General features: G+C 36.0%; 1 protein-coding gene across 1 annotated transcript in view; it reads right to left on the bottom strand.

The window, feature by feature from the left end:
* Positions 1-543: 543 nt before the first annotated feature.
* Positions 544-12,605, bottom strand: part of LOC113081492 (yjeF N-terminal domain-containing protein 3-like) — a 31,654-nt gene continuing 19,592 nt past the window's right edge. Inside the window, exons 2-6 of the mRNA XM_026253554.1 lie at positions 10,609-10,717; positions 4,795-4,905; positions 3,092-3,205; positions 2,824-2,974; positions 544-1,250 (exon numbers count right to left, since the gene is read on the bottom strand). Of these exons, the coding sequence (XP_026109339.1) occupies positions 1,054-1,250; positions 2,824-2,974; positions 3,092-3,205; positions 4,795-4,905; positions 10,609-10,717 (682 nt within the window). The 3' untranslated portion in view covers positions 544-1,053. The remainder of the gene's footprint in view (positions 1,251-2,823; positions 2,975-3,091; positions 3,206-4,794; positions 4,906-10,608; positions 10,718-12,605) is intronic.

Genomic DNA, 12,605 nt, shown 5'->3' with positions numbered 1-12,605 from the left:
TTGTTCCCAAATATTGGCTAATGGAGCACATTTTCCAAGGTTTGGCTAAATAATAACATCCGTGGGTTTTCAACATCCCACGTTTCTTTAAACACCCGACTTTGGCATCTCAATGAATAAACTTATTTTTTAGAATACCTTAATTTATTCATTCATTCAACTAAGAAAACACATGTACATTGAGCAATGTATAGTAAAAACAAAAGGATTTACACACGTTTGCCATCCTGGGATTATTATTATACTACACAACCTTTCCAATAAAGTACAGATAAATAAATTTTGTAATTGGAGTAAAACTCCAGCAGAGATGCGTTGGGTTTGTAGGTGTGGTGCACATTAGACTGGAGGCACTATCAGGGTAATGCACTTTGAATATATCTGACATTAAAAAGACTTGGCGATTTTTGAGGACTCAACAGTTAGACACACTGTAAATGTCAAACATTTGCAAAAAATAAATAAAAATAATAATAATAAATGATTCTAAACCCATTTCTTAGGTCTCATTGCTTGTTTCTGCCACAAGATTAATTTAAAGAAAAAATTTAAAGGCGATTCCGATTTTCTTGTAATTGTGAGAAAAAAAGTGAGAATTGCGAGATATAAAAAACAGAATTATGAGGTTATAACTCGTAAAACGAATGATTCTGAGAAGAAAAGTCAATTCATTATTATGTGAAAAAAAGGTCAGATTTGTAAGATAAAAAGACACAAATTTATAATTTAGTATTTTTTAATCCCGTAACACACACACACAAAAAAAAATCGGAATCAGTATCGTGTGATGTAAACTCTAAAGTGTGAGAAATCTTTTTTCGTTTTTTCTTTTCTTAGAATTCCGAGTTTATACAGCCGGACTGTGAGATATATACTCAAAATTTCAAGACAAAAGTCATTCTGTAACAGAAACAAGCTTCCACAGAAAACTCACCTTAACTATCCAAGGTATCTAGTCATATTTGTCAGTAACTGAATGCCACAGAACAATCTAGAAAATACAAAAAGGGGAAAAACATCCTTGTTATTCAAAATACAAGTCTGCATAAATGGCTACAGTTCTATAACACATTCCGTGCCGGGGAATTCTGGCAGATTAAGTTCATATTTTTTCTGAATGTCATAGGGCAGGAATCGTCCCGCCAGAAAATGCTTTCCCGAGAACCCCGTTGCGCACTTTTTGGGAGCTGTCAGAGAAATGAGAACTTCTGGATTTATCCCATCTTTTGCTGGTTCGTCAACATCCCAACCTTTAGGAAAGAGATAGACAGAGTGAATCCTTTCTCGCCATCACAAGCCACTGGTTATTAACTGAAATATAGCAATGTTTCTATATTCTTCCAGATATGATGTGGAAAACTGGCTCGTAGAGATCATTCATCACACTACTGTCATGTGGAAAGAGAGCACAAAAATTACAGTGTGTCAGCCATTAGATGCAGTTTTCAAATATGGTCTCCCGATGACGTAACGGCTGTGAGTTTTCTTCAGTTTGATCATTTGACTGTTTCGCAAACACTTCAGGTCCGGTGCAACACATTTGCACATTAAGGTCTCTGGTCAGCTCATTTATCAGAAAAGTTGGCTGCATAAATCAGATTTCATCAGTTGAAACTCCTTTGAGGCATTAGTAACCCATTTTTCAATAATATCCCAACTATTTTGCATGCTTACAAAAATATATCTACACTTGTTTTTGTTTTTTTAAGTTTATCTAGTATTCCGTTTACTTATTCTACACAATTAAATAGCTAGTAGCTATTAAGTTTAGAACGTGTCAGTAATCAATTTCTCAACAATATGATGACTATTTTGCATACTTACAAAAATGTATCGACAATCTTTTATTTTTCAAATTTTTCTAGTATTCAATTTGACTTATTCTACGTAATTAAGTAGCTAGTAGCTATTAATCTTGAACTTGTAAGCAGGTTTAATCAATGTCTTAATACAGTATGACAACTATTTTGCATGCTTACAAAAAAATTCTCAACAACCTTTTATTTTTTAAAATGTTTATCAAATATTCGGTTTACTTATGCTATGTAATTAAGTAGCTAGTAGCTATTAGTTTTGAATGTGTTAGTAATCCATTTCTTAATATGATGACTGTTTTTCATGCTTACAAAAAATTTCTCAATCTTTTTTTTTTTTTTTTCTAGTGTTCAGTTTGACTTATTCTACGTAATTAAGTAGGTAGTAGCTATTAACAAGGGTAGCTAGTAGCTATAAGTCTTGAACTTGTTAGCAATCAATTTCTCCCTGATATTTTTACTATTTTAAATACCTGTAAAAATGTCTCGTTTTATCTAGTATGTGATTTGCAATCTAGTATTTATGATCTAGCAGCTATTAGCCAATGCAGCTAATAGCTATTAGCTATTAGCTAATGTTAAAGCCAAAGTAATTTCTGTGCCACTTCCATGACCAAACTAAATAAGTTTTCCCAACACTTGAACAACAACATTTAGTGCATAATCATGCAAATGAAAATTTTGTTGTATGCTAACATATGTGGCCAATCCGACTTTACAGTGCACATGCTTAGCTGTGAAGAATTACACAAATGATGTTCAGTGTGTAAAAACAGGCACTTACGATTTGTTTTTGATGTGTGTGTTAGCGAAGAATGCTAAAGCTAATGCTTTCATGTCTTGGCAAAAATAACCTAAACCTTCCTTTGAACAGATTGAGACCTTTTTCATGAAACCTTTTCTTTTTCTAGCAAGTAGCTACTGTATTTACTGAATGTTTTAATTGTGGTACTGCACACTAACGAATGCCAAGGGCAAAAACACAAAAATGTGTTTAATGAGCAAATACCTGAGGGCACGTCCACACTAACGATGGGTATTTTGACCTGTTTGAGAGTCACCAGCATCCCAGCGTAGGGCTCTTTGACCTCCTTGTGGTCGGTTTCTGGTCCCAGGATGGCGTCGATCACCAGATTGTAGGCATCATTTAACAGCTGGACCTGGTCGTGGGGTTAGACAGGATTAGATTAAGACTGACAGATGTCCAGAAGAGTGAACATCACATTGACATCTCTCTCCCGATGGGCTGAGCTTCAGTGTTCAAGATTGACACTTACCTCTGTTGGAAGGTAGGACAGGAAAGGGATGTCCATTTTCTCGCACTGAACGGTAAAGTCTTGGTGCAAACTCTGAGGAGAACGTTTGGGATAGAAAATGGTGGGCTCATATTCCTACATTAAAGAGAGATGAGGAAGATGATTATTAAATATGTCCGTTACTTGTGAAAAACAGATATGAAAATTGCCACTCATGAACTAGACAGTTCGTGATTAGATTTCTGTTTTTTTATGTAATATTTTGTCCCCCTGTGGATCTGCAGGGGGATTTTTGAGTTCATAAATCACAAAACATAATTACCTCATAATTTCATTTCAGAAGAATGTTAGAAGTGATTAATGTGGACTAAAATGTATGGTTTTGTACACTTAATTTGCTCGGGATGCAGGATAAAGTCCATACAGTCTGGATAAGTTGCCGGGTAAGTTCATTACAATCCTGCAGTTAAACTTAATGTATTTCTTACACAATGTTGGTACGAACACAAGAATCCATGCAGTTGTACGGTGGGAATGTATAAAACAGCTGCCATCATGTGATGACCCTCTATTGTTCGTTTTTTTCACTCCAAGTTTTTTATTCATTCTAAGAATCTCATATTGTAAACTGGCCAAATCTGGACTGGCCAAACTTCACTCTATCAGAAAGGAAGGATAACTTTAACAGAGCATACGTTTATTAGACAAATACTGATGCGCCATAAATCTAGCATCACAGAAGAAAATGGTGGATCATTTTTTTCTTATTGTTTTTTTTTTTTACTACTAAAATCTGGAATTGGAAATGCTGTAAGCTGAATTTGAATCCCAAATGACGAGTATATTCCCTAACTGTCAGGGCATAGTTTTACATCACATCTAACTTTTTGTCCGTTAGTCGATAAGCAAATAGCCCTTTGCCACAAAGAATACGAAATTAAGGTAATTTAAAAAGACTTGTGAAGTAATTTGAAAAACTTTCAGACATATAGACTCAAAATTGCAAGATATACACTTACAATTCTTAGAAAAGTCTGCATTGTGATATATATACCTGCAATTGCAAGGGAGAAAAATAAACTTGGAGGAAAAAGTTAGAATTGTGAGATATAATTTCAGAATTTTGAGATACAAATAAAATAGTTTCTAATAAAATCGCTAATTTTTATCTCGCAATTCATTTCATTGTGGAAATAGGCTTCCATACAAATGAGATGCAATGTTTCCTTCAATAAAGATGCATTTAACATCAACATCAACAAAAGCATCCGCACATCCATTTTACTTTTGTAATGTGGCGTATTTCTGGCTGAAACAGTATATTCAATAACAAACATTAAGGGCAGGGCTTGATTTTATTTATCAAATTAGATTTTGAAAAGTAGTTTCTATGTGACCGGAGGGGAGGGGCTAAAAACTAAGAGAACTTGATAATGTCATCAGAATAAAAATTTGTTTCATACGCCAAGCAAGCAATTATGTTTTGATGAACAATTACAAACTAAAGTAAAAATCTATACCGACTGGCCCGACTGAAAAGAAGAAAAAAAAACTTAACATTGAGCCCTGAATATGCAATGAACCATACACAATAATACCAGGAAAGCGCATTAAGAAAGTAAATAGACTCAATTATGATTTCTTGTTGACTTTAAATAACAATAGAGCACCCCATTGGTATCCATTGTTTCTCCGTGCCCTTCGGCACAGTGCTCTATACTTACAAACATGCGCAGATGGCGGGCACACACCAAACCAATGGAGCCATTCTGCTCAGGACCACAAACAACCAGCAGGGTGGGCTGCTTTTTACTCAGGGAGCTCAAAGGAAAAGCCTGGAAAAAGACAGAGGGAGAGAGAGACAGTTCATTAGAGAGGTAGACATCTCATTTCAGTCCTTTCTGCATTTTCAGAGGTACAGTTCATCAGAATAACCCAGCAACAGTTGCAACAGTATTAAAGAGCTGTGTAGACACTTCCACAGGATGCAGCCTTAAAATAACACACTTTCTGACCGGTTTCTAAACTGGACCAGTGCTGTTCAAATTTTCCGAAGCGTGTACACACTCACAAAACTAAGTCTGTAAAGGTGAGGCGTGTAATTTCTGTTACTAAACAGAACTGAATTGTTTTCAAATAGGTTTCCATCTGCTATTGGTCAGCCAAACGGATAACCACGCCCCCAGATGCACGCCATTGGTTGAGCTGTTGCTATGCCTGGCTGGTTGTGAAATATAAACAAACAACGTTTTGGTAGAACCACAGAGAAAGTGTTTATTCTCTTACCTTCTTTAGGAAACTCAAACTACAAAGGTCTTATAAGTTTTCTACGCATATGCTGGAATTGAAGACTGAAATATTTTATATTTTAAAGCCTTTGCAGTCAAGTTGTAAATATATTTGTTCCTCATTTACCTGATCTTGCCCTAAAGATGATGTTATGAACAGACTAATGAAGTAAAAGCAACAGTTAAGGTAATGTGCATGTTATATTCATCTCCAATTAACCGCTTCTGAAATATGGACCCCGGCACAAGCGTGGGAGTAATTGCAGACTTCCGAGAAAGAGAGGAAGCGAGACGCTAATGAAGCTAATGGCACTTTGGAGAGAAATGATCAGCTGACATGGATGTTCCATTAGCGAGCTGATGAAGTTTAGATTACATTATCATCGCTGGTTGTCTTAGTCACAGCGCCGGGTGAACAAGAGTTGAATGCGTGTCTGAGTGTGGAAAATGAACATCTGTCTCCATCTGTTGTCATTTTAAAGGGGAATCCAAGTAGGAAACTTTCCTATTGGCCAAAAGCGAGCTTGTCGATGAAGTTGATTATAATGGGCAGTGTCTGGGAGTGACTAACTAAAAGGTAGCAAAGCTGTTAACTACATTTCAGATGCGTGACTGTAGCAGTTTTTTTTAAAATGGTTAAAATTGGATTTTGAAAAGTGGTTTCTGTGTGACCGGAGGGGAGGGGCTAAAAGCTAAGAGGGCTTGATGATGTCATCAAAAAGAAAACTTGTTTCAGGGGCGGAGCAAAACTATTATGTTTTGATGAACAAGGTCTAACTCTTCAAGCACTTGAATGGAGAAATATACACACAGTTATTTTTTAAAACGCCTGTCTTTTTGAGTATACTTGCAATTATTTAGTTATTTATTATTATTTAGTGTTCCTGTAGCTCAATTGGTAGAGCACTGCACTATCAAGCGCAAGGTTCAGGGTTTGATTCCCCGGGAACACATGATATGTAAAAATTGATAGCCTGAATGCACTGTAAGTCGCTTTGGATAAAAGCGTCTGCTAAATGCACAAATGTTTAATTTTAATTTAATTTAAATTTAAAAAGACTAAACGTTTAAAAAGTTTTTCTTTTTTCAATCCTTTTGAGAAATGTGCAATAAATCATACACCGTAACACCAGAAAAAAATATTTATAGGCTCAATTAACACCTTATTTTGACTTTACAAAGTGCAACGTAAACGATTATCTGATTTGCGTAACCTTGCACGAATCCTTTTGTATTTTTATTTTTACAGAAAGTATTCTGCCAAGTATTTTTCGAGGTCATTTGTGTTTCAAAATTACTTTTGCAACACTGTTGCACTTTAGATTAATTGCACCATTAGACATTGGTGTATCTATGAGGTGTGTCAATATGCTCCCTGGTTAAAACAGTATACCCTTTCTAGAGCTGTCCCATTGCCAAAATCAAGTGCACCACAACATTCATGAGCAATAAATTCCCAGAATGCACCCTAAAATCAGTTAACATAATCAGCTAATGATAATGAATATATATTTTTTAAATCACATGAAGCTGTATGAAATAACATCCATTCCCTTTGTCTGTGTTCTGTCCATTTTTTCTTCTTCTCCTCTGGAAAATGACATGGAATGGAGTGTTCCTGGGAGCCGCTGCCAGTGGATGCATTGTTCATTTCTTTTACAGGTCTGCTGCAGCTGTGCTGGAATCCTCCATTGTGTCAACTCCTGCCAGGACTCTGGAGACGGCCGCTCTGATCTTCTCTTGTTCAGAGCCACTGAACCCCTAGATTTCACTTCCATGCTTCCAGCAAATGAGCTCTCTAGAGAGGGTCTTGACTAACTGCTCTTGCACTTTATACCCTAAACCTGACACACATTAACACCAGAGCTGTGTTTAATTTAGAAGTGTTTTGAAAATATCTTTTAGATTCATAACGGAGGATTTGCAAACAGGATGCAGAATGTAAATTTAAGGCAGAAGAATCAAAGTACAAAGAAATGTCATATAATGATAAGAGGACAAACCAAGGATAAACTTAGCAACACACAGCATGTCCGAACCAGATACAGTGTAATTTCTTCTGTCTACATTTATTTAATGTGAAACTGTTTGCGTATGCGATGTCGAGCAGGATTTTGAAGTAATGAGATTTCACAAGAGTGGCATAGTGTTACCAGTTTTGAAGAAAACTACACATTTAATAAAATAAAATTAATTGAAATAAAACTGCATAACTGGAAACCAGATATTAACTGACAGCCCTAAAATATTACAACTACATACAATTCTACATTCTATGTACATACACACACACACACAGAAACATCAACAACAGAGAAAAATAATGACAACTAAACTACTGTAAACAGACAACTAAAAAAAGAAAAGAAAAAAAATTAATTCATTAAAATGTAGAAATAAAAAACAGACACAGAGAACTGTTCGGTTAGAAAACAAATCTTCATAATAAAAATCTGTCTTTTTTTATTCTCAAAATGCAACGATTAGTTCTTAAAACATTAACTTTGGCAGTCCTAAAATGCTCAAATTAAAATGTAGAAAAATTCTAAAAACAGACAAAAAACTAATACTGAAATAAACCTTAGAACATTAGAGTGAAAACTGACAAAAACTGACGACAAAAACTAAAAAGATGAATTATAAATAAAATAGAAATAAAAACTAAATGAAAAGTTCAAAGCGAATACCTGGTGTGGCGCTGCAAAACTCACAGCCTGCTTGTCAAAATCTACACTTGAAAGAAAACATCAGTTTTATTAATTGTAATCCTTTTCTTTTCCCATTTATTCTGTTTTATCACGTAGGAATGGGAAAATACAGGAATGATCACAGACAGTGTTTTACGAGAGGTAATGTCAGTCTGCATTTTTCACTGAAAACACAAAGAACGTTTCATGAGCCATGGTGATAAAAATAACTTCCTGATATCTAAAGCAGCGAGTGATCACAGACATCAGCCTTGACGTAGCTTAACACCAAAGCACTTATCCCCCCGATGTAGACGGATGACGTTGATCTTGGCATCCACTGCCGAGGATAGTTTGGTTGTGAAATCACAATGTGGTAAAATACGACCAAGATTCGGTCCCCCCTCACACACACACACAAGCGTATACTGATGTAATGCTTGTCTCAGAGCTACCGGCCGGCGTGTTTTCTTTAGCTGCAATTTATGGCGACCTCACAGAGGTCACAGCACAGGAAGTTTTGTTGACGCTAACCGCGGCAGCTGCTGGTGACCGGGAGCCTCGGAGGGGAGGAAGGTTCAGTTTGTAAAACGCTTCTTAACAAGGGCTGAAAATTCACGCAAGTTAAATCAGGAAACAATTTGGGGCTTTAACCGACTCTCAGGTAGGTCAAGAGGAGCCCTGCGCTGCCTGTCAGCCTGACTGAATCCAGATGGATGGTGACCGCAGTAGTCTGGTTTGAGTTGGCCTGGCTCTATCGAAACGCTCGGGTCGCTCTGAGACGTAAGGCCCGAGACTGCAGGCCGGCCACAGACAAAAGACTTTCAACACCTTCAGTGACGGTGCATTGGATTTGTCACAAGGGATTTTTAAGGAGAAGTCAAAGCGCAGTTTGGAGGTGAATGAACCCGACTGGTGCTGATTTTACTGCTCAAGGCAAGATATAGCATGACCCCCCCCCCCCCCCCCCCAAAAAAAAGCTAAATCACCTTTTTGTAACCCTTTTTGTATAGAAGCTTATTTCTGACAAAAACAATAAAGAAATAATTGCTGTAAGTGTTGTGTTTCTTTATATATATATATATATATATATATATATATATATATATATATATATACAAAAACAGACTGTATTTCTCAAAATGTTGGCTTTCTATGAATTTCTTGGTCCCCATAATTGCAACTTTATATCTTTCTATGTGACTTCATATTTCACTACATGTATTTTTTAAGAAGTATTACTTTTCTGCGACTCATAATTGTTGCATTTCCTGTAATTGTTACGATTTCTCGTTATCACAAATGTATATCTTAGAAACTGTGAATAGACCTCACAAAGTGACTTCATATTTTACAAGTGCGCCTTTTTTAAGCGTTTCTCGTAATTCTGACCTTCTGAGACTTAATTGCGACATTTCTTGCAAGTGCACATTTATATCTCAGAAACTCTGACTATATCTCTTAGTGTGACACTATATTTCTCGCAATTGCGACTTTTTTCCTCAGAACTGCAACTATTTCACATAATCACTGTTTTGCAGCATTTCTTAAAATTGCTAATTTAGATATCTTAGTAATTGTAACTTTATATCACACAAGGTTACTTAATACTTTACACAAGGCTTTTTTTTTATATAGATTTGCAACTATTATATTTCGTTATTACAACTTTACTTTTAACTCTACGACTTTTTTGTAATTGTGACATATCTTATAATTGTGACTATTTCTCGTAATCGCTAATTTATATCTCAGCGACTGTGGCTATATACAGTAACTCACGATGTGAATTAAGATTTCACAATCAAGGCTTTTTCATAGATGTGCAACTTTATTATAATAACGACTTTTTGTAACTCAATTGTAACATTTCTTATAATTGACTCTCGCAAATGCAAATTTATGTCTCAGAGATTTTGGCTTTATAGTCTCTCACAATGTGAATTAATATTTAACAATTGCAACTTTTTATTAAAAACTGCAACCATTTCTCATAACTACAATGTTTTGTTACTTATAATTGCAATATTTCTTGCGACTATTTCTCATAACTGCACATTTATATCTCAAAAATGGTCATTATACTACATAACTACAGCTTTTAATCTCACAACATCATAATGTTCTTCATAACAGTGAATTTGTCTTGTAATTGTGACTTCCTATCTGACATTACGACTTTATGTCAGATACAAAATCTTTTTTTCTTCCCCGTTGTTGTCTGTTTTGAAGCGAAAGTGCCAGATTGCTATTCTGGATCATTCTTTAACCCCTTTTCATGAGAAACCCCCTCAAAGCAGCAGATGCGGTCAAACCCTCGGCAGAAACAGCGAGATCAAAGATTTCCCGCTGTTTTCATCATCAAATGCAGCAGGGCCTCGTCTCTTAAGAGGATTGGTTGAAGTTCGGCAAATGCCGACAGACGCTGGGAGCAGTAAATGCAGAGAGTTGTGTAAATCACAGCGATGCTTGTGTACAGTAAACACTGGATTCGATTGAGGATTCAGATCTAGGATGTTATCTTCCACTTCACAATAGTGTAATTTGTGTTCTCTTTACAAACCTTTGTGATGGCGATAGCGCAAGCATGGCCCCATATTTCAATCAGCTGCTGTTGTCCAAAGCGATAGTCCCTCAGAAGCTCCGTCTCAACGGTCGCCACCTCCGATTTACTATAAAAGACAGACAAAGAGACAAAACACAATGACACAGAGCTCACGACACGCATGGTATTAGCGTACCAGTTGGGACAATAAATAAATCATGTTTTATTTTTCCGGCACGAATGCTAACAAGTGCCAAGATGGAAACTGGGTGGGTTTGATTACATGGAAACCAAGGACTGCATTACAGCACCTGACATTTACGTGTGTATTCTGAGCACATTGTATTAGGCATGCCATCCATTCCAGGCATGGTGTCTCGCTGCCTAATGCCTGTTGAGCTACACTCAAAGCTTATGTTACTGGGAGTTTAATGTGGGCTACAGGGAGCACAACGTAATTGTAAAACCCAGGCCCTTACTTCACGACTCAAACACGGGGAGCCTTTAATAAGCTCCTGTATGGTCGTCACATCAGAGCCCCCTGCTGGAGGAACACAGAACTGCTGTCAGGATACTGATACTAAATTACAACTCTAGCCCTAACATTAGTGCATTATTAATCAACATAAATTTATCAACAACACAGTATATTTAAGTTAAAATCGATCTAGATATATTTTTATGATAATAAATGCTGTAATAACTGTTAATTGTTAATAGAGTTTTAAAGTGCTACCATTTTTTATTATTATTTACCATTTTATTTTAAAGGTTTCTCTGTGGTATATAAATCCTCAGCTGCTTATTATTATATTTTTAACATAAGAAAGTTTATAGGTTGCTCATATTTTTAACATAACAAAGGTAATAAAGTGTTGGGGAACAAAACCAAGCGAAAGCAAAAAAAAAAAAAAAAAGTGAAGAAAAAGTGAAAATTAAATAAAATATAAATATGCCTATTAAAAGAATTGATTTAAAAACTATGAATCGAAATGTGTAAATAAGTTGAAGTACTTAAATGACTAAAAGTAAAATAAAGCTATGTAAAATATATTTAAAAATAGCATAGAGAGGATAAAAAACTAAAACTTTAATGAAAGCTAAATATATGAAAGCTATTTCACAAGATTAATAAAAACTCTAATAGTGCTATATTATTGTTTGAATATAGTATGGTACAATAGTACTATAATGTGTTTTAGACACCTTTCTGTCTTGTTGATTTATTGTTGTATTTCAACCCGAGGCATTTTTCCAGGTTCGCTTGTATTGTTTTTGTTGTCTCTTATTGCTTTAAGCATAACAGAATAACAGAACAAAGAACCATTTATGAAAATGATTATACATTATTGAGCTCTCTCAGCTGTATGCACGAAGTTCCCTGCTTGAATGCATCTTTTTCCATTTCAAAGCGCAGCAATTTTCTAGTTCTACTAGTTCTCACAGACGCTTCAGAGTTCACTAACAAAAATAATGAGCTTGTTTTCTGCAAGAACTGCATGTTATATATATATATATGGGGGAAATTAAAAAGAAGAGAAACAGTAAAGTCCATATTTATATTAGAGATAGACAGATCGTTGGAGATCTCAAGTCATATTTTTGGCACTGGTCAACAGGTCACCAAGCGTTTGCTCAGCTCTGATCACTGCCCTAACCCTCCACATGGGGTACTCCAGCTTTCTGGCATTTACCGTCTCCAATAGAGCTCCACAGCCGTCAAGCCGAGTTTGCAGGGGGAGATTTCCTGGCGTACTGTGACACAGTGATATTTGTAAAGTTCAGCCGAGTCTAGCGCTTTTGATATTTCCGTTCCCATCGACCTATTCGGGGAAGTCCTGACAACCGTACATTTCCAAAGTTCTCTGAAAGGTTCCAGGGACAAGATAAAGCCCAGAAATCTCAAGCCTCAACCTTGTGTATGTAGAAACTGCTTTTGGCTGGAGAAGAAATACTCCACTTGAGCATTAAAACGATTCAAATGCATCCCCTGAGTTGTAAAGTCAAGGCTTCTT

The sequence above is a fragment of the Carassius auratus genome, unplaced genomic scaffold (assembly GCF_003368295.1).
Source record: "Carassius auratus strain Wakin unplaced genomic scaffold, ASM336829v1 scaf_tig00034501, whole genome shotgun sequence".
In the NCBI taxonomy this organism is placed as follows: Eukaryota; Metazoa; Chordata; class Actinopteri; order Cypriniformes; family Cyprinidae; genus Carassius; species Carassius auratus.
Note: the sequence above shows the minus strand (reverse complement) of the source record. Positions and strands in the feature narration are given on the sequence as shown.